Source organism: Podarcis muralis, chromosome 2, assembly GCF_964188315.1.
Source record: "Podarcis muralis chromosome 2, rPodMur119.hap1.1, whole genome shotgun sequence".
NCBI classification, from domain to species: domain Eukaryota; kingdom Metazoa; phylum Chordata; class Lepidosauria; order Squamata; family Lacertidae; genus Podarcis; species Podarcis muralis.
The window spans coordinates 114,818,366-114,839,980 of record NC_135656.1 but is presented as its reverse complement, the minus strand read 5'-3'; the positions used below and the strand labels follow the sequence as shown (position 1 = coordinate 114,839,980).

Genomic DNA, 21,615 nt, shown 5'->3' with positions numbered 1-21,615 from the left:
CTCTCACCAGGTGGGGTGCAGATGGATCCTGGGAAGGTGGCAGCGGTTCGAGAATGGGCGGCACCTCGGAACCGCAAGGACCTACAGCGTTTCCTGGGGTTCGCCAACTATTACCGGACCTTCATTGCGGATTATGCTCACCGCACCACCCCGTTGACCCGGCTTCTGCGCCCCAAGACGCCGTTTTCCTGGGACAAGGAGGCGGAGGAGGCATTTCAAGGGTTGAAGGCCTGTTTCCAGAGAGCGCCAATCTTGCAACATCCGGATCCTTCTCGACCCTTTGTGGTAGAGACTGACGCCTCCAGTACGGCTCTCGGTGCCGTCTTGTCTCAGCAGCACGAACCGGAAGCGCCACTCTTACCCTGCGCCTTCTATTCCCGCCAGCTCCTTCCAGCGGAGCGTAACTATACCGTGTGGGAGCGGGAACTACTGGCCATCAAGGTGACCTTTGAGGTTTGGCGCCACCATCTTGAAGGAGCAAGACACCCGGTGGAGGTGAGAACCGACCACCGGAACCTGGAATACCTCCAGACCACCCGCAAGCTGAACCAAAGGCAGATCCGGTGGGCGTTGTTCTTTTCCCGGTTCCAGTTCCGGATCCGCTACATCCCTAGCTCCCAAAACCAGAAGGCGGATGCCCTGTCCCGGAAACCTGAAGACAACGCAGACACGGTTCAGCAAGCAGCACCCACCACGATCCTACCACCAGCTGCATTCCTGGCCACCCAGGAGGTTGAGCCACTGCAGGCTCGGGTGCGGGAACAGCAGCGGGTCGACGCTTGGGCCCAGGAACGACTCCGGGAACTGGCCGAAGGATCATGCCCTCAGTATCCAGGGCTGGTCTCGCATCAGGGTCTTCTGCTGCACCACGGGCGCCTGTACATCCCACCAGGGCCGCTGCGGGCTGAGGTTCTCCGGATGACCCATGACGCTCCAGCGGCGGGGCACTTTGGGCGGTATCGGACCACCCATCTGGTAAGCCGTGAGTTTTGGTGGCCCCGTTTGAAGGCTGACGTGGCTCGCTACGTCGCTGGTTGTGACGTCTGCAGGCGGGCCAAGGGGCCTACCGGGCGACCCCCCGGCCTTCTTCAGCCATTGCCGGTTCCACCACGTCCTTGGCACACAGTTTCTCTAGACTTTGTAGTGGAGTTACCCCCGTCTCGTGGCTGCACCTGCCTTCTAGTTTTCTCCGACCACTTCACGAAGATGGTGCACTGTGCCCCCTGCCCATCCATACCCTCAGCTAAGGAAACCGCGCAGCTGTACCTTCAGCATGTCTTCCGCCTGCATGGCCTACCTGAGCGTGTAGTGTCCGACCGCGGCGTTCAGTTCACGTCCCGGTTTTGGCGTGCTTTGCACCAGGCCCTCGGAACAGAGGTCTGTCTCTCATCTGCTTACCACCCACAGACTGATGGCCAGACGGAACGGGCGAACGCGGTGCTGGAACAGTACCTCCGGTGTTACTGCAGCTACCAGCAGGACGACTGGGTCGACCACCTAGCATTGGCGGAGTTCGCTTATAACAACGCGGTGAATGCGTCCACCCAGCAGACCCCGTTCCAAGCCAGTTATGGCCTTCATCCACGGTTGTTTCCGGATGTGCTGCCGGCATCTGCGGTCCCTGCGGTGACAGAGTGGCTTCAGGAGCTCCAGTCCCAGCAACAGCTGTTGATGGAGCAGCTGCGCCAGGCCAAGGAGGCGTACAAGGTCCAGGCCGACCGCCACCGCCAGGTGGGGCCGGAACGTCACGTCGGTGACTTGGTATGGCTTTCCACTCGCCACCTCCACCCTTCTCGACCTTCGCGGAAGCTGGACGCCCGGTTCACCGGCCCGTTCCCTATCGTGGACCAGGTCTCGCCTGTGGCATTCCGTCTCCGGTTGCCAGCAAACCTGAAGGTTCACCCGGTATTCCACAGGTCCCTTCTGAGTCCGGTGGCCCCACCCGACGAGTTCCACCCGGACCGTCCCCGACCGCAGCCAGTTTTGGTGCAGGGAGAGCCTGAGTACGAGGTGGAACGCATTCTGGACTCCCGATACCGCAGGGGAAGGCTGCAGTATCTCATTGACTGGAAGGGGTATGGGCCAGAGGACCGTTCCTGGGAACCAGCGGTCAACGTCCACGCACCTGCCTGCATCCGGGAGTTTCATGCAGCGTACCCCAGCAAGCCGGGTCCGGACCCTCAAGTGAGGGGGGGGCCTGGGAGGGGGGATGGTGTGATGGCCTGGGATTCCGAGTCTGAGAGCGATCCGGAGGAATCCCAGCCGGCACAGGAGTCCCCGCCTCCAGGGCCGGCTGAACTGGGGCAAGGCCTAGATGCTGAGGAAACTCAAGAGCAGGCACCAGGTGAAATCATTCAGGCCCCAGAGGTGCTGGAAGACTCAGTGGCTACAGGTGAGCCTCCCCTGGGGCCCAGTAACCCTTCGGCCTCTCCTGAACTGCAGAGGCTTAGGGCAGAGAGGCGAAGGGAACTGGTGTCTCCCAGGAGGAGTGCTCGCCTTAAGGCCAAGAGAGGCGGGGCTTCTGGGGGCCGGGACCGCCCCCGGCCTTAGAAGAAGATAAAGGTCAGGCAGCCCGGTCCCAGGTTGCGGGAGCAACGTCGTTGTGAAGTATCTGCTTTACCCAGTCCTTGTCCGGCACTCCCAGTGTGCCTGTTCCTCGCCCAGCTTCCTGTTTCTGACTCTCCAGTGTTCCTGTTCCTCGCCTGGATTCCTGCTTCTGCCTTACCAGTGTTCCTGTTCCTCGCCTGGACTCCTGCTTCTGCCCTACCATCGTTCCTGCTACCCCGCCCGGCTCCCTGTTGATCTTGGCCTACGGTAATAGTACCTTATCCCCCCTGGGACCAGCACAACTGCTGATGTGAAAGAAAAATGTTTCATAACAAACTATAAGAGAATTCAAGGGAGAACGTGCCCGGGTTTGAATAAGCAGAAGATTGTACAGTGATACCTCGGGTTACATACACTTCAGGTTACAGACTCCTCTTCTATTCTTCTCAGTTATATGATTATGAAAGTAAAGTTCTTTTGAATAGCAAGAGTCTGGCCACTGTATAGTCTGTAAAAAGGAACTATCAACTAGAATAACTATTTGGCTTCCTAACTGTAAGCTACTCTGTTACTTTGGATATCATAAAAATTCAGAGACAGACAGACTTTAATGTTGTATACAGAGTAAGGCTGGGGAATTGAGAGGTGGGGAGAGGTGGGGTGAGGGGTAGTACACTTTCATTATTTTACGAAGTTCATATGCAAGGTGTTTGTGTCAGTGTGACATGGGTAGCTTCTCTTCCTTTTCATTTATTAGTTTTCATTGGCAGTGAGAAAGATCGGGGGGCCCAGGGCATAGTTGGTTGCCTTCAGTTGACTGCAGTGAAGGTGGTGGAGGCTGAACCATTTTGAGGAAGAGATAGTTGTAATTCTTGGTTTGGTCCTTCAAGTAAAGGTAAAAGTAAAGGGACCCCTGACCATTAGACCCAGTTGTAGACAACTCTGAGGTTGCGGCGTTCATCTCGCTTTACTGGCCGACGGAGCCGGCGTACAGCTTCTGGGTCATGTGGCCAGCATGACTAAGCTACTTCTGGTGAACCAGAACAGCGCACAGAAACGCCGTTTACCTTCCCGCCGGAGCGGTACCTTAATTGGCCTGGGAGCCGAGCCAGAGCTGCCAAGATAAGGACTCTTTGAGGTAAAGAGAGAGGCTCGGGCTCAAGGAAAACCTGAAATGGAATTTTTCCAAGCTGCTGAATGCCCTAAGTCAGGGGTCGGCAACCCGCGGCTCCGGAGCCGCATGCGGCTCTTTTACACCTTTGCTGCGGCTCCGGAGATCCTCGGGGACCCTGAGCAGAAAAGCAGAAGCGCCAGAAAGAGGAGGGGGATGGAGCTGGGCAGCCGAGCTGGGTAAAGCAAGGCGGCGGCGGCAGCGGAGCTCGAGAGGCGGCGGCTGCTGGGATGGAGGAGGAGGCAGTGGCGGCCGGACAAGGGCTGCTGCTGCTGCTGCCTCCGGAGGGAAGTTCTGCCAGGCGGCTTCATGGCTCATCCCAGGGTGGGATGGGCGGCGGCGGCGACGAGGGGGATGCCTCGTCTGGAGGACAGTGAGGAAGTGGCCGAGCAGCTCACGGCGGCGCCTCTTCCCTCATGGTGCAGGGAGCGAGGAGGAAGAGGAGGAGGGCGGTGACAGGAAGGTGTGCTAGGGCGCAGCGACGGTTCTCCCCTGAGGTGGACGCGGCTGCCACTGCCACCGCCGGCACCTGCCACACGCAGACGCGCTTGCTTTCGCCGTCACCCTTAGGCCCCGCGCGCCGCGCCGCATCGAAAGCCGCCCACCCAGGCCACGCTCTCCTCAGCCCCGCGTGCGAGGCACCTGAGGCGAGGGAGAGAGAGCGTGCGCGCTCGAGGGAAATGGCGGGGCGGGGTTTTTGTGTGTGTTTGTGGGGGGGGGTGGCGGTGGTGCTTCGGGATCCTTTTCCGTGCCTTGCTTCTGAGTGGCCGCCGAGTTGATGGAGAGCACCTGAGGTGAACCACAAAATGGGCCCGCCCTCCCTGTCAGGGAGGAAGGGGTGAATTACGTCAGTGACGAGGAGGGGGTCCAGAGGTAGCCAGCAAGAGAGGCGGGGGAGCACGAGAGCAATTGCAGAGGGAGGGGGGCTGTTAGGCACCAAAATCCTGCATGCGGGATTTCCCCCGTTCTCTCGTGCCTATGCAATTCCTGCCCTTCTCCCTTCCCCCTCGAGATTTGCTGCAGAGACAAGCAAATGAAGAAGAAAGGGAAGAGTATTAGCTGACATGTCCCCGGATCCCATGGGAAGCGCCACAGATTCCTTTGCTTACCAGCTCTTTTTATTTTAAGTTGGCTTCAAACCTGTAATTGTGTAGGTGTATGTATGTATACATATACGTACACACATAAATATTCATATCTCTTCCCTCTCACCTTCCTTTCACCCAGTTTCTCTGGCACTGGTTTATAAATGCTGCTATGTAGAAATGGTGAGAAAGTTGCACCAGCAGAAGGAATGGATATGTGCTGTTAGTAAAAAGAGAGGGAGTTGAACTGCAGGGAGGGACAGACACTTTTCTATGTATTAATTTGTATAATGCCCTCTATGCACATGGTGCTTTGCAAAAAATGGATATGAGAGGTACCATACCCCTCTTTGCTATCTGAAATAGACTCAGGGAAAAGAGAGAGAGTGGGGGAAGGGGAAGAATGTGTGGTTATTTACATTTGGCTTGTTTTGCGGCTCCCAGTTTTTTGTTTTTTTCCGGAAACGGGTCCAAGTGGCTCTTTTTGTCTTAAAGGTTGGAGACCCCTGCCCTAAGTTAAATGAAAAAAATTATCAGACCTGGGCAAAATGGTGTGAGAGTTTGCTGCGTCAGTATGGAGTATGGCATACTGTGTCTCAAGCCCCTCCAGTTCCTCTGACAGATAGATGGAGGGCCCATGATTCGAGGGCCATTGACATAATCGTCTTGTCCGTCTCTCTAGAGGAAATAAAAACGCTTGCTGGCAACGTGACGGCACCTAAGATGTGGAATGCTTTGAAAGCTGCCCATCTGCCAATCGTCCCAGCTCAGAGTCTGAATGCCCAGGGTGTGAGTGCATCGGAGGTCCTGGCTGTTTCCCAGAATGCGAGTGAATGCAGGGATGCAGAGGGCACCGGTTGCAAGCTGCAGAGGGAGCAGACTGTGATGTCAGCTCAGGCAGCATTCCAGCCTCCAGGGGGAGCCAAGGAGTCAGCAGCTGAGAGCTCTGTTTCTCGTGGGAGCCAAGGTCATCGTCTTTGCAGAGGCCGGAAGGCCAGAGGTAAACAAAGACAGATGCCTGCAGATGGCCCGAAGCAGGGGGGGGGGTGAAGAGCCCATGCCAGTGGAAAACAAAGTATTGTTTGCTGGCACTGCTTCACCAAAGGCTAAAGGCAAGTCTGATGGCCAGGAGCAGGGGGGCAAGCTGCAAAAGGTTTTGCTTGCTGAAAATACTGCTCCAAAAGCCAGGTTTATTGTGGACTCAGGCGCCAGGCGCCATTTATCAAAGGATAGACACCTGTTTATCTCCTTCACACCGCAAGACGGAGAGATCCACCTGGCTGATGGAAGGACGTTGCAAATTGCAGGAGAAGGGACTGTTAAACTTGCAAGTTTGCATACAACCATCAGTAATGTACTTTATGTTCCAGGAGCTGCGGACAATTTGCTAAGTGTCCCACAGCTGACTGGGCGTGGTTTTGAGATTTCCTTCAAGAGGAGCGTCTGTGTCATCAGGAAAGGCAAAGAGGACGTTTTGCATGCAAAGTTTATGGATGGTTTATTCTGTATAACTTATGATGACAATGCTGTTGTGTCTAATGCTGATTTTTGTTGTGTTGCACAAACTAACAAAGTTCTTCATGCAGGATACATTCACGATGCACATCGAAGATTTTGTCACCTCTCTTGGCAAGCGCTAGCCAATATGCCAGAGTTGGTTGAAGGTTTGAACATCAAACCTTGTAAGTATCACATGAAATGTGTATTTTGTGCAGAGAACAAGGTGAAGGTTGCTCCAAAAGGCAAGGAGTCTAGCAGGCAGGCTTCCAAACCCTACCAGCTAGTGCACGCAGACCTGGTTGGTCCACTTGCGCCATCTTTGGGAGGAGCAAGGTACTTCATGGTTCTAATTGATTCTTTTTCCAGGTACATTCATGTGTTTATACTTGAGCAGAAATCGCAAGCATTCCCTAAGTTCAAGGCATTCTGTGCTTGGTTGGAGAATGTTCGTGGTAAACGTATCGGCTGTCTTTCTACCGATCGGGGCGGGGAGTTCACTTCTCAGCAGTTTGAAGCTTTCCTGACTGAGAAGGGAATCCAGCATGACTTGTCAACGCCTAGATCGCCATGGATGAATGGACTTGCGGAGTGAGCAAATCAAACTTTGCTTCAAGGCCTGAAAACCTTGTTGCATGATGCCAACCTCCCTGAGAAGTTTTGGGGGGAAGCTCTGTCAACGGTTGTTTATACCGTTAATCGGAGACTGTCATCACCCATAGGTTGCACTCCGTACGAGAAGATGTTTGGTAAGAAACCGAATGTCAAGCACATGAAAATCTTTGGTTCTGACATGTGGGTACATACCCCACAAAGCAACAAGCTTGGGAAGCGTGGGGCACATGGTTTGTTCATGGGTTACAAGAAAGGTGCATACAGGATATGGATGACTAACTCTAAGTCCATTAAGTTCACCAAGAGTGTTGAGTACAATCCAAAGTGGGGGGGAAATGTGGGAATTTTCCAGAGTTACCCAGAGGAGGATGGAGGTGGTGTGCACAAACCAGATAATGTTGAGAAAGCTGAGGATGAGGATGAGGATGAGGATGAGGATCAGAGTTCGGATTCCAGTTCAGTTGGTGGCGCTGCTGCTGCTGTCAGTGACAGTGATGACACAGCAGACTACAAGAGCGCAAAGGCCTCAGTCAGACCATCTGATGCGTCTGACAATTAACTGGAAGAACCGCTGTTCACCATTGGTCACTTTTCTCCTAAGAAGGAGGAGATGAATCCAGAAGACTTACGTCTAGTTCGCAGGTCTGAAAGGGCGACCAAAGGCAGACCTCCAAAGAGATTTGCTGATGAGTTTGCTAAGACGGCAACTGCTGTTCTTAGTAGCTCAGAGAAGGTGTGGGAACCTTCAAGCTTCAAAGAGGTTCAGGAGTTAACCTCTAAAGATGCTGAGCCTTGGCTAAATGCCATGAAGGCTGAAGTTGATTCCTTGAATAGGAACCACACTTGGGAATTGGTACTGGTAGTCCCAGGAATGAGACTGGTTGGCAGCAAATGGGTCTTCAAGGCCAAGACAGATCAGAATGGCAAGGTTGTCAGACACAAAGCCAGATTGGTTGCCAGAGGTTTTTCACAGGTACCAGGACAGCATTACCACGAGACCTACTCGCCCACCGTCAAATATGAGAGCATTCGGCCTGATGCTCAAGATAGCTGCAGAGGAGAAACTGCATGTTTCCCATCATGACATTAATACAGTTTTTTTGTACGGGATTTTGGAGGAGCAGCTGTACATGCTTCCACCTGATGGAATGCAGATACAGAAGGGAATGGTCTGTAAACTGCGGAAATCCTTATATGGTCTCAAGCAGAGTGCCAGGTGTTGGAACACAAAACTCACTGAGACATTGCTTTCTCTAGGTTTTCACCAGGGCAAAGCTGATCCATGTGTGTTTGTCAAGGAGGAGGGGCAAAACAAACTGTATTGTTTATGTTTTGTTGATGATCTTTTTATGTTTTGGAAGAATCAGGCTTTTTACCAAAGCACCCTAGCTCAACTGAAGGAGCACTTTGACATGAAGGATCTTGGTGAGGTATCCAACTATCTTTCTCTGCAGGTGGAGAGGGACCAATTTTACTGTTCAGGATTGGAAAGCTCTGAAGCGCATAGCCCGCTATTTGAAAGGGACTATGCACTACAGGCTGAGGTTCACCAGTCAGAAGACTGGAGGTCTTGAAATCTTTGCAGATGCAAGTTTTGGAAGTGACACCACGGATGGTACAAGCACTTCTGGAGTGTGCTACATGTACAACCACTGTCTGTTTGACTGGCTGTGCAAAAAGCAGACGACAGTGAGCCTAAGTTCCTGTGAAGCAGAACTCAATGCTTTGTCATTTTCACTCATGGATTGTGAATGGTTGATGCAACTGTTTAAGGACATTGGGGTTACTGTGAAATGTCCTATACAAGTGTATCAAGACAATAGATCCTGTTTGGCTTTGCTGAACTCAGAGAGTTGCAAGCAAAGAACCAAGTACTTGCAGATTAAGCTACATCGTGCAAGAGAGTGTATCCAGAAAGGACTGATTCAGGTGTCCTACATGGCAGGAAATGAAATTCCTGCTGATCTGTTGTCTAAGGTTGTTAACAGAGAACAACATAAGGTTTACGTACAGAGGTTGCAATTGGGTTGAACCACAGGTACTACAGGTTACACAGAAAGGGGGAGGATGTTAGGATATTTCCGTTCCACCTTAAGAGAGAGCAGGCTTGTGAGTCACAGAGTCTGCACATTTCCTTTTACAGGATGTTTATGTTTGCTATTGCTTTCGTTTTCTCTCTCTCTGCGCCAGAACACGCTAGCAGGCAGTCATGTTTGTTCTTTGTTCTGACCAACGCTGAATAAACATTCTAAATGATACTCACCTGAGTGCAACTTTTGCTGTGTGAATTCTGCTGACAGAGTGTGCACCAGCCCAAGAATGTGGCAAGCTATTTCTTAGGCTTCGTGTCGCTAATTGCTGATACTGAATCTACGGGAGGTCGATGGATCGTCCGGCAGCCGGCATGGGGGCTCAGATGGACTTTATCTCCCTGGCAGTATCCTAACAATTCCGTGTGCTACGCTGGCTCGCCAGATGCAGCTTGTCACGCTGGCCACGTGACCCGGAAGTGTCTGCGGACAGCGCTGGCTCCCGGCCTATAGAGTGAGATGAGCGCACAACCCTAGAGTCTGGCAAGACTGGCCCGTACGGGCAGGGGTACCTTTACTTTACCTTTACAACAATGCTGTATATTGCTCCCCGCTTATTTAACTTATATGCGGAATTCAACATGCGAAAGGCTGGAGTGGATGAATCCCAAGCCAGAATTAAGATTGCCGGAAGAAATATCAACAACCTCAGATATGCAGATGACACAACCTTGATGGCAGAAAGCGAGGAGGAATTAACCTCTTAATGGGGGTGAAAGAGGAGACCGCAAAATATGGTCTGAAGCTCAACATCAAAAAACCGAAGATGATGGCCACTGGTCCCATCACCTCCTGGCAAATAGAAGAGGAAGAAATGGAGGCAGTGAGAGATTTTACTTTCTAGGGCTCCATGATCACTGCAGATGGTGACAGCAGTCACGAAATTAAAAAGCGCCTGCTTCTTGGGAGAAAAGCAATGACAAACCTAGACAGCATCTTAAAAAGCAGAGATATCACCTTGCCAACAAAGGTCCGTATAGTTAAAGCTATGGTTTTCCCAGTAGTGATGTATGGAAGTGAGAGCCGGACCATAAAGAAGGCTGATCGATGGAGAATTGATGCTTTTGAATTATGGTGCTGGAGGGAACACGACAAGGTTCCCAATTTCCCTATTGCTTTTTATATCGGTCCTGGAGGTTCTCTTAAATATGATTAGAAGGGACCAATTGGTTAACGGTATACAAGTCGGAGCCAAACAGTACAAATTGAAAGCATTTGCTGGTGATCTAGTACTGACATTACAGGAGCCAGAATCTAGTACTAAAAGAGTATTGGAACTGATTCAAGAATTTGGTCAGGTTGCAGGATTCAAGTTGAGTAAGTTAAAAACTAAGGTTTTAGAGAAAAATCTAACAGTGACTGAGAGGGAGAGGTTTCAGAAGGAGACAGGTTTAACATTGGTTAAGAGAGTGGAATACCTGGGGGTTAATATGACTGCCAATAATGTGAATTTATTCAAAGATAATTATGAAAAATGCTGGACGGAAGTGAAAAAGGATTTAGAAATATGGTCAAATCTGAAGCTTTCATTGCTAGGCCGTATTGCTGTGATAAAAATGAATGTATTGCCAAGAAGTGGCAGGGAGATATTTCTAGATTTGTCTGGCAGGGCAAGAAGCCCAGAATAAAATTTAAAATACTAACTGATGCAAAAGAAAGAGGTGGATTTGCCCTGCCAGACCTTAAACTTTACTATGAATCAGCTGCTTTTTGCTGGCTGAAAGAATGGCTTCTTCTTGAAAACTCAGACATTTTGGATTTAGGAGGTTTCAATAATGTATTTGGGTGGCATGCATATTTGTGGTATGATAAGGTCAAAGCACATAAAGCGTTTAAAAACCATATTGTCAGGAAAGCAATATTTAATGTCTGGATAAGATATAAGGACTTATTTGAAAATAAAACCCCAAGGTGGTTGTCACCAATGGAAGCGAAGGCTCAGAAAAAGCTCAATATGGAGGCTAAATGGCCGAAATATTGGGAAATTTTGGAACAAGAGGGAGATAAATTAAAATTGCAGAGCTATGAAAAACTAAAAAACAAAGTGCGAGATTGACTTCATTATTATCAAATAACGGAGGCATACAATTTGGACAAGAAGATTGGCTTCCAGGTGGAAAAATCAAAATTGGAAACAGAACTGTTAGACCCCTAAACTAAGACTCTGTCAAGAATGTATAACTTGCTGTTGAAATGGAACACTCAGGATGAAACGGTGAAATCTGCTATGATTAAATGGGCACAAGATGTTGGACACAACATTATGCTGGCTGACTGGGAACAGTTATGGACCACAGGTATGAAGTTCACAGCATGTAATGCCTTAAGAGAGAATATTGTGAAAATGATATACATGACACCAGTTAGGCACGCAAAAATATATCATTTGCCTGACAATAAATGTTGGAAATGTAAAGAGACTGAAGGTACATTCTTTCACCTTTGGTGGACGTGCCCAAGGATTAAGGCTTTCTGGGAGATGATCTATAATGAAATGAAAAATGTATTTAAATATTCCTTTCTGAAGAAACCAGAGGCCTTTCTCCTGGGCATGGTTGGCCAGTTGGTGTTAAAGAAGGATAGAAATTTTTTAATGTATGTGTCAGAGCTGCCCTAGGTCCCAGCTCACAAAGGACCAACGCCAGTTCGTTGTTATATAAAACAGTCTTTATTGAAGTTCATTTTAGCTTTCACAGCCGCGGCGCACAGCTCTACGTCTGAAACTCTAGACCGCCGAAGCTCCATCTGAATCTCCGCCCCCCAGACACCAGTTTAAGACTCTAGCCTTGCTCCACCTCTTCCTTTGCTCTTTCCTCCTCTGGGTCCGCCTGTCCGCTGGGGTTTTGCCCTTCCTAGACTCTTCTGACGCTGAGTCCCCTGAGTCTTCCCCCTGCCTCCGGCAGGCTTTGGGACCTGGTTCCCAATCCGGGTTTTCTGCTGTCCCGCGCGCCTGTACATTCAAACTTGGCGTGCGCGCCCAGCCGGCCACCTTCCTCCTGACCGTTATACTGCTCCCATCACTGCTTCCCCCTTCGGGGAGGCTAGCTGGACCTGACCTCCCCTCCATTCCCCCACTCTCCGCTGGAGGCGTGGTCAGCCCTGACCCATCTTCTCTCCCTGCTGGAGGAGACGCTGGCCCTGACACATGGGACTCTTCCCCCCCACTGCGCTCTGGTGGGGAAGCTGGTCCTGATCTCTCACTGCTGCTTTGGGAGTCCCCTCTGGCTCCTTGCTTCTGTTGCGTCCCCCCTGGGACCCCCCTTGCCCTGACCATCGGCGCTCCCTTCTGGGAATCTTCTGATTCGCTGGAGAGGCTCATGGAATCTCTCGGGTCACTGTCATTCTCCCCTCCGCTGCCCTCAGATTCCTCCCCTTCACTCTCCATTTCCTCTCTCCCCTGTGCCTCTGCTCCTGAGCCCCTGACAGTATGCTACAACAGCAGCAAGAATACTTATTGCAAAGTATTGGAAGACACAAGATCTACCCACCCGGGAAGAATGGCAGATGAAGGTGATGGAGTACATGGAACTGGCGGAAATGACTGGCAGAATCCGAGACCAGGGAGAAGAGTCGGCAGAAGAAGATTGGAAGAAATTTAAAGACTATCTACAGAAACATTGTAAAATTAAGGAATGTTAGAAGGATGCTGGAATGAAGTTATGCGGTTTTAGCAGTAATGTTATAGAATTAGGTAAAATTAGATCATGAATAGGTGAGAATGTAAAGTTACAATATATTAAGATAAATCATTAAGATAAAAGCAAAAATGGAAAGGATTTGCTGAAGTAACCAATTGAACTAGAATACAAAAAAGGGAGGTGTGAGGAGGTCAGGGAAACAAGTAAATGAAAGACTTGTAAAGATTGATTTGTTTTTAATTGTTTTTATTTTTCTGTACTTTGTTTTTTTCTGTTTTCTTTTTCTTTTTGTAATTCTTTGAAACTTTAATAAATATTATTTATTTTTAAAAAAAGAATTATGGTGCTGGAGGAGACTCTTGAGAGTCCCATGGACTGCAAGAATATCAAACCTATCCATTCTGAAGGAGATCAGCCCTGAGTGCTCACTGGAAGGACACATACTGAAGCTGAGGTTTCAATACTTTGCCCACCTCATGGGAAGAGAAGGCTCCCTGGAAAAGACCCCCCTGATGTTGGGAAAGATGGAGGGCACACGGAGAAGGGGACGACAGAGGACGAGATGGTTGGACAGGGTCCTCAAAGCTACCAACATGAGTTTGACCAAGCTGCGGGAGGCAGTAGAAGACAGGAATGCCTGGCGTGCTCTGGTCCATGGGGTCATGAAGAGTCAGACACAAATAAATGACTAAACAACAACAAACTTGCCAAATGAACCTTATATTGGCCCGTTTGACAAGACCAGCTACCATGTTTGAGTTGTTGTTGTTTTTTGGGGGGGAGGGGAAAGGCTTAAGCATAATTTTGGGAGGCAGCAAATGGTCACATTTATTTATTTATTTATTTTTAATAATATTTATTAAGGTTTTAAAGGTTACAAAAAGAAAAAATAATAACATCATATTAAACAACATCAAAAACAACACATCATAATAAGAAAATAAGAAAATAAAAAAATACAAAAACAGAAAAATAAAGTCCATTAAAAAAATAACACATCGAATCTTCCTATAACTTATCATTCGTTAGCTTGTTTTCTTGACCTCCTCACACCTCCCTTTTTTGTATTCTAGTTTGGTTAACTATTTCAGCAAATCCTTTCCATCTTTTACAATTTTTGTCCTGTAATTTATCTTAATATGATATAACTTTACTTTCCCTCGTTTCACCAATTAACAGTCTATTTTTTCCTAATCCTTTATAACATTTCTGCTAAAACCACATAAGTTCATTCCAATATCTTTCTAACATTCATTAATTTTACAATGTTTCTGTAAATAGTCTTTAAATTTCTTCCAATCTTCTTCCACCAACTCTTCTCCCTGGTCTCGGATTCTGCCAGTTCCATATAGTCCATCACCTTCATCTGCCATTCTTCCCTGGTGGGTAGATCTTGTGTCGCAAATGGTCACATTTAAGAACTGTGGAATCGGTTATCTGTCACATGAGAAACAAGGCCTGATTCCCGACCCCACCCCTTAATCCTCTCTAGCTATTTGCTGATCCATCAACCCAGATGGAACTAAAAATATTCCTAGTTCCCCGAATTCCTGTCAAAACTTTCTCTACTATTTTGAACACATCAGATGAATTGATTCAATTCAATATTCATAAGCATGGAAATGAAAATGCTCCCCTAAGTTTCCTTGGTTGTCCACTTCCAATCTCAGCTCTTGGCAGACTGTTTCTGAACTGGGAGGCATTGGCTGGTTCCTGTCACCTGACAGCTGGAGGTTTCCAGAGAGAGAGTGCAGAGTGCTGAGGAACCAGACTTCAGCTAGAGTTCAACAACACAGGTGCTTGCTATATGCAATTTGGAGACAAAGAATCCTTTATTTTCAGTCAGATTCAGAATTATTTCCTGTCTTCTTACCTATGAATTACATTTCTGTTCCACACTCCCCTTATCAAGCCCACCACAAGATATATTGCTTTCACGCACACAGCAAACCTGCGAGGGAGGTTTTGCATAAAGATGGTGACCAGCTTTAAGTCGCCCAATCGTCTTCACGACTGAGGAGGGATTTGAATTGTCCCCGGCATGTGTGGACCTAGATCCTTGGACTCCAGCTCCCATGAGTCCCAGCCAGCGTGGCCAACGGCTAAAGAAGACGTGAGTTGCAATATCACATCATCTGGAGGGGCCACAGGTTACCCAACAGGTCTGTTTTCAGCGCCTTGACCTTCTCCAGGCGCAGCTGCCCTTAGAACTCCCTTGTACTGGATATGCTTTGTCCTGTAGTGCCTCTGCAGGTTGGCCTTCTTCAGGACGGAGAGGGCCTCACCACAAATGAGGCACACGGGCATGCCTTTCAGCTCCACAAAGAAACAGTCGTGTGTCCATCTTTTTTGAAAATGCGGCACTCCAAATCGATCTTCCTCTTGTGCAAACAACATTGATTGTGTCCAGAAACAGACAATTAGACAGATGGAGCTGTTCTAATATGGGAGTCCTATGCTGCCTATAGCCAGCCCTGTTCAGCAAAGTGTCTGCAGCTCTTTGAGCCATTGAAGTTTCTGAGCTCTTTTTAAAGGTAGCCCCAGGTAGAGTGTGTTAAAGTAACTCCTATGCAATGTGGCACCAGACTGCTTTCTTTTTTTGTAATTATGTTTGTTTTAAATTCTATACCTTAAATTCTCTTGATGCTTCTTTTTTTGAGAAGGGCCTCTTACAGTCACAAAGAAATGATTTTCAGTGCAGCTCCATAACACTGATTGTGCCCTCACAAAGCCCCTTTTTGTGTGGGGATTTGGATCCAAAAAAGGAGCAGACAGGGAAAGGTTAAGCAGAATCCCACCCACCCACCCACTGCGCCACCCTTAAGTGTGCTCAGTCTTTGCCTGCTTCATGACTCCACCTTGCATGAGAAAGAAGGATGGAGCTGCAGAAAACAGGAAGTGGTCCTTCAACCGGCCAGGACATCTCACCATCACAGACAGATCCAGTCTCCTGCTGTGGAGTCAAGAGTGGCCCTGGGATGGCAGAGAGAGGAGGGGAAGGGGCCAGGGACAGAAGGAATGGCAGGGCTTCAGATGCTCCCTTGGACCCCTCCCCTGACACCAAGGGGAGCTCCTCTTCTGGGGCTGAAAGCATTGGGATGGTTTGATTTTATCAGTATTGCAAGGAAGCATAGAAGGAAAGGTAAAAAACACCTATGCAGTTTATTAAAGTATCTGTGATTTTTCCCGTGTGAGTTCGTTGATGTGTTCTAAGTGCTCCATATTCCACATTCAATACATTTTCATGGTTTCTCCCCTGTATGAGTTCGTTGGTGTATTCTAAGTTTCCCACTTTCACTGAAACTCTTTCCACATTCAAAACATTTAAATGGTTTCTCCCCTGTATGAGTTCGTTGGTGTACTCTAAGGCTCCCACTTGTACTGAAGCTCTTTCCACATTCCATACATTTAAATGGTTTCTCCCCTGTGTGAGTTCGTTGGTGTCTTCTAAATGATCCCCTATCACTGAAGCTCTTTCCACATTCAATACATTTATATGGTTTTTCCCCTGTGTGAGTTCGTTGGTGTATTCTAAGTGATCCCCTATCACTGAAGCTCTTTCCACATTCCATACATTGAAATGGTTTCTCCCTCGTGTGACTTTGTTGGTGTCTTCTAAGTTTCGAACTTGTACTGAAGCTCTTTCCACATTCAATACATTTAAATGGTTTCTCCCCTGTGTGAGTTCGTTGGTGTATTTTAAGTGATCCACTATCACTGAAGCTCTTTCCACATTCAATACATTTAAATGGTTTCTCCCCTGTGTGAGTTCGTTGGTGTATTTTAAGTGATCCACTATCACTGAAGCTCTTTCCACACTCAAAACATTCAAATGGTTTCTCCCCTGTGTGAGTTCGTTGGTGTATTCTAAGTGTTGCGCTTTTGCTGAAACTCTTTCCACATTCAACACATTTAAATGGTTTCTCCCCTGTATGAGTTCGTTGGTGTATTCTAAGTGCATCATTTCGACTGAAGCTCTTTCCACATTCAATACATTCAAATGGTTTCTCCCCTGTGTGAGTTCGTTGGTGTATTCTAAGTGCTCCGCTTATGCTAAAACTCTTTCCACATTCAATACATCTAAATGGTTTCTCCCCTGTGTGAGTTCGTTGGTGTATTCTAAGTGCTCCACTATCACTGAAGCTCTTTCCACATTCCATACATTGAAATGGTTTCTCCCTCGTGTGACTTTGTTGGTGTCTTGTAAGTTTCCCACTTGTACTGAAGCTCTTTCCACATTCAATACATTTAAATGGTTTCTCCCCTGTGTGAGTTCGTTGGTGTATTTTAAGTGCTCCACTATCACTGAAGCTCTTTCCACACTCAAAACATTTAAATGGTTTCTCCCCTGTGTGAGTTCGTTGGTGTATTCTAAGTGCTTCATTTTGACTGTAGCTCTTTCCACACTCAAAACATTCAAATGGTTTCTCCCCTGTGTGAATTCTTTGGTGTATTCTAAGATTTCCACTATCACTGAAGCTCTTACCACACTCCACACATTTAAATGGTTTCTCCCCTGTGTGAGTTCGTTGGTGTATTCTAAGTGATCCCCTACCACTGAAGCTCTTTCCACATTCCATACATTGAAATGGTTTCTCCCTCGTGTGACTTTGTTGGTGTCTTCTAAGTTTCCCACTTGTACTGAAGCTCTTTCCACATTCAATACATTTAAATGGTTTCTCCCCTGTGTGAGTTCGTTGGTGTATTCTAAGTGCTGCGCTTTGGCTGAAACTCTTTCCACATTCAACACATTCAAATGGTTTCTCCCCTGTGTGAGTTCGTTGGTGTATTCTAAGTGCTGCGCTTTGGCTGAAACTCTTTCCACATTCAACACATTTAAATGGTTTCTCCCCTGTATGAGTTCGTTGGTGTATTCTAAGTATATCATTTCGACTGAAGCTCTTTCCACATTCAATACATTCAAATGGTTTCTCCCCTGTGTGAGTTCGTTGGTGTATTCTAAGTGCTCCACTTATGCTAAAACTCTTTCCACATTCAATACATCTAAATGATTTCTCCCCTGTGTGAGTTTGTTGGTGTATCCTAAGTGCTCCACTATCACTGAAGCTCTTTCCACACTCAAAACATTCAAATGGTTTCTCCCCTGTGTGAGTTCGTTGGTGTATTCTAAGTTTTCCACTTTCACTGAAGCTCTTTCTACATGACGTACATTCAAATAGTTTCTCTCCTTTGCGACTTTTTTGTTGTATCCTCAATTTCTTTGTTTCCCCCCATAAATTCTCATGTGGCTTCATAGAATTCTGACTTTCATCTTCCTCACCTGTTTGAGAGTCTGGGAGGAAAGAGAATCCTGTTAGAGTTTCAAGAAAGACAAAAAGGGGAGCTGAACACATGTCAATCCCAATCTGCACCTTCTCTCATTTTAACACCTTCATTCTCCGCTATCCTCTGTAGGTTCCAAATTTTACGAAAGCTGATGAGACAGTGGCAAGAGCAAAACATGATCACTCTATTCAAACTTAATAAGGCAGCATCGTTTTATAATACAGATCTATGCTGGAACTAGTTTATTAGACACATCTCTATTTTTATTTCTCAAGTGAATGATCTCAGGCTCGAGTAACAGTGTCTCCTTCGTGAAATAAGTAAAACTTAAGTGCTACATTAAACTGTAAAAATATTGCAATATATTGGAACCTAAGAAGAGCCTGCTGGATTAGGCAAAGGCCCACCTAGTCCAGCATCCTCTTCTCACAGAGGCCAACCAGATGCCTGTGGGAAACCGGCAAGCAGGACTGGAGCACAAGAGTCTTCTCTGCCTTCCGGTGCTTTCCAGAAACTAGTATTAAGAAGCGTTATTTGTGAAGAGAATCAGAACTTACAGGGTTAAACAGTTCTGAGTGACGTCTCACATTCTGAGGCGTGGCTATGTTCACAGAGGGGAGTGTTTCTCTGTGTGTTTTTTTTTCTTTTGCTTTTGCGGCGAGGCAGCAAGATGTGCTGTCAGGGAACTGCCATCGGAGGAACCGGTGGTGAAAGGGATCATGCAGGCTGGGAGAGACTCAGCAGCTGAAGCAGGAACCAGCAGAGGGAGAGGTGGGTCTCTGGTGGAAGGGCTCACGCAGGCTGGGAGAGACTCAGCAGCTGAAGCAGGAACTAGCAAGGGGAGAGGTGGATCTCTGAGGGAAAGCGAGCAGGGGGGAGGGCTCAGGGACTCTTCCAGCGAGAGCAGTGGGGGGGGGGGTATCTGAAGCTCCCATAGGGAGACCCACTCCTCGCCGGAAACTGTCACGCCGTGAGTCCAGAAGACGTGTTTCCGTTAAGGAGCTTTTATGCTGGAAACGATTCCGAAAGCAACCACTGTCGGAATCTGCAAGTGACTAGAGCAGCCATGTCTGAGGGGCTCTGTCACAGACAGAAGTTTGTGGGCATGAACAAACTCTGAGGGATTACGATTTTACGCACAAGCAGCTCATCATCCCATCACAGCATTCCGACAGTGTTTGTAAGCTGTTTGTGCAGGAGAAGGCATCATGAGCGACCCAGCCGGAACCGGGCAGGCAGGAGCTGGAGCAGGGCCAAGCCTGGAGGAGAGCTACCGGGCGTTGGAGATCCAGCTGGCGCTGCAGACGGCAAGGCTAGAGAAGGGCTCAGGATGCAGACAAAAGGGGAAAAGCCACCCAGTTCCCCAGAAAGGTACCAGGATTGGTGCAGAAGTTTGGGGGGGACCCCAAGGACTACCATGCCTTTAGAACAGAGATGCAATATGCCCTCAATGTGCAGTTTGATGAATTCCCTGACGAGGAATCGCGAGTGGCTTACGTGATTGGGCACCTTGAAAAGGGAGCACGGGATTGGGTGAGACCCATGATGGCAACGAATAGTGCCATCCTAAAGGACACAATGAAGTTCTTTCGTGCCATGGATCTGATGTTTTCCAGCGATATTGAGCAGGGAGTGGTACGCAGGCAGCTAATGGCTTGCAAACAGGGGAGCTGATCTGTCCGTGAGTACTGGACTGAGTTCACCATGCTGGTTCACAGATTGGGGTGGGACTTATCGGCGGAACCCATTCAGATGCTATTTGAAGAAGGGCTGGCTCCGGTGGTGAAAGATGAACTGGCCAGGGGTCCCAGGGCGGATTCTATGGATCAGCTGAGCAAATCTGCGCTGACCATAGGAGCGCGCCAGGAGGCGAGAGGTTTGGAGAGGCGGGAAGGGAAGGGGGAACGTTGGAAGGAGTTCCGCATTCCAGACATTCCAGAAACAACTTTCCCGCCGGCAGAGCCGATGGAAATCGGAACAGCGCGCGCGCGCGCAGTTTCAAAGCCCAGTGAAGGGGGAAAGAAGGAGGGAAAGGGCGCCCGGAAATGCTATCTCTGCCAACAGCCAGGTCACTTTGCCCGAGTCTGCCCCCAGAGGAAGGAATGGCAAGGGATGGTGGGAGCTGTTGAGGGTAGAGAGGAGGAGAAACCGGAGCAAGTAAAAGCCAACGCCTGGTTGCCACCGTCGGGGCACAGCAACCAGGCCAAAGAGCAGTGAAAGTGCCCATGCCAGAACCTCCTAAACCTGCCTTAGTGATTGAAGTGTCGCTAGAGCTGCAAAACGGATACCCCTTAAAGATAAAGGCGCTGTTGGATTCAGGCAGCTCCTGCAATTTCATAAGCAAGGAGTTTGCAGCTGAACACCAGATACAGACTATCCCTTTAAGCAACCCCCTGCAGGTGACCACGATCGATGGCAGGGAGTTGTTGGGAGAAGTCAGCTTGCAGACCGTCCCAATGATAATGAAGGTGGCAAGGCACACCGAACTGATAGCTTTTAATGTGGCCACCTTGGGAGGAGCCCCTATTATTTTGGGGATGAGCTGGCTAGCGTTACATGATCCGCTGGTGGGCTGGCATCAGAGAGTGGTTTCCTTTAGTTCAGCACATTGCTTAGAACACTGCAAAGGGGGAAAGGGTTCAGCAGGGGCCCATGCCACCCTAGCAGGGACGGAAGTAATGGAGAAAGTGAATGTACCACGACAATACGCAGATCTCAGCGACGTGTTCAGCGAGAAGGAAGCTGACCAACTACCCCCGCATAGACCCTTTGACTGTCAAATCAATTTACTCCCTGGGGCACAGCTTTCTGTAGGCAAGTTGTACGCCATGTCAGACAGAGAAATGCAGGAGCTAAGGGAGTTCATTGACAAGAACCTGAAGAGAGGTTTCATCAGAGAGTCCAGAGCGGTGGGAGGTAGCCCAGTGTTTTTTGTGGATAAAAAAAACACGGACAAGCCGAGACTGGTGTGTGACTTCAGGGGGTTAAACGCAGTGTCAGAACCATTGGCTTTCCCAATGCCCCGGATTGACGACATTTTGACCAGGGTGCGGAAGGGAAAGATTTTTACAAAGCTGGACCTAAGGGGGGCGTACAATCTGATACGTATAAGGAAAGGGGATGAATGGAAAACCACCATGTTCACCCCTTTAGGGGCATTTGAATACTTAGTTATGCCATTTGGATTACAAGCAGGGTCGGCGTGCTTCCAAGCTTTTATGAACCACGTACTGGGGCCTTTACTGTACAAGAATTGTGTGGCCTTCCTAGATGACGTGTTGGTGTATTCTGAGAATGAGGAGCAACATGTAAGAGACGTCAGAGAAGTGTTGAGCAGGCTGCAGGCCAACCGGTTGTGGGTGAAACTGGAGAAGTGTCAGTTTCATACCAAGGAGGTGGAGTTTCTGGGGTACCGCCTGTCAGAAAAGGGATTGGCCATGGATCCCGGCAAGGTCCAGGCAGTGCTGGAATGGAAAACACCCAAAACAAAGAAGGATGTGCAGAGGTTTCTAGGGTTTGGGAACTTTTATCGTAAGTTCATTCGAAACTTTGCCCACCTGACGGCGCCCATTACGGACTGTCTCAGCAGTAAGAAGAAATTCGTTTGGACTGAGGAGGCGGAGCGAGCCTTTGAGGAACTGAAAAGGGCCTTCGCCTCGGAGGAACAACTTCTGCATGTGGACTTA

The 21,615-nt window shown here is 48.5% G+C and overlaps 2 protein-coding genes across 2 annotated transcripts in view; one reads left to right on the top strand and one right to left on the bottom strand.

Moving 5' to 3' along the window:
* LOC114592429 (tripartite motif-containing protein 10-like) overlaps positions 1 to 21,615 on the top strand; it is a 647,260-nt gene that overhangs the window by 269,184 nt on the left and 356,461 nt on the right. The gene's annotated exons all lie outside the window — the stretch shown is intronic.
* Positions 15,787 to 21,615, bottom strand: part of LOC114592434 (uncharacterized) — a 52,737-nt gene continuing 46,908 nt past the window's right edge. The window contains exon 6 of the mRNA XM_077923020.1: positions 15,787 to 17,579. Coding sequence (XP_077779146.1) covers positions 15,886 to 17,579 — 1,694 coding nt within the window. The 3' untranslated portion in view covers positions 15,787 to 15,885. The remainder of the gene's footprint in view (positions 17,580 to 21,615) is intronic.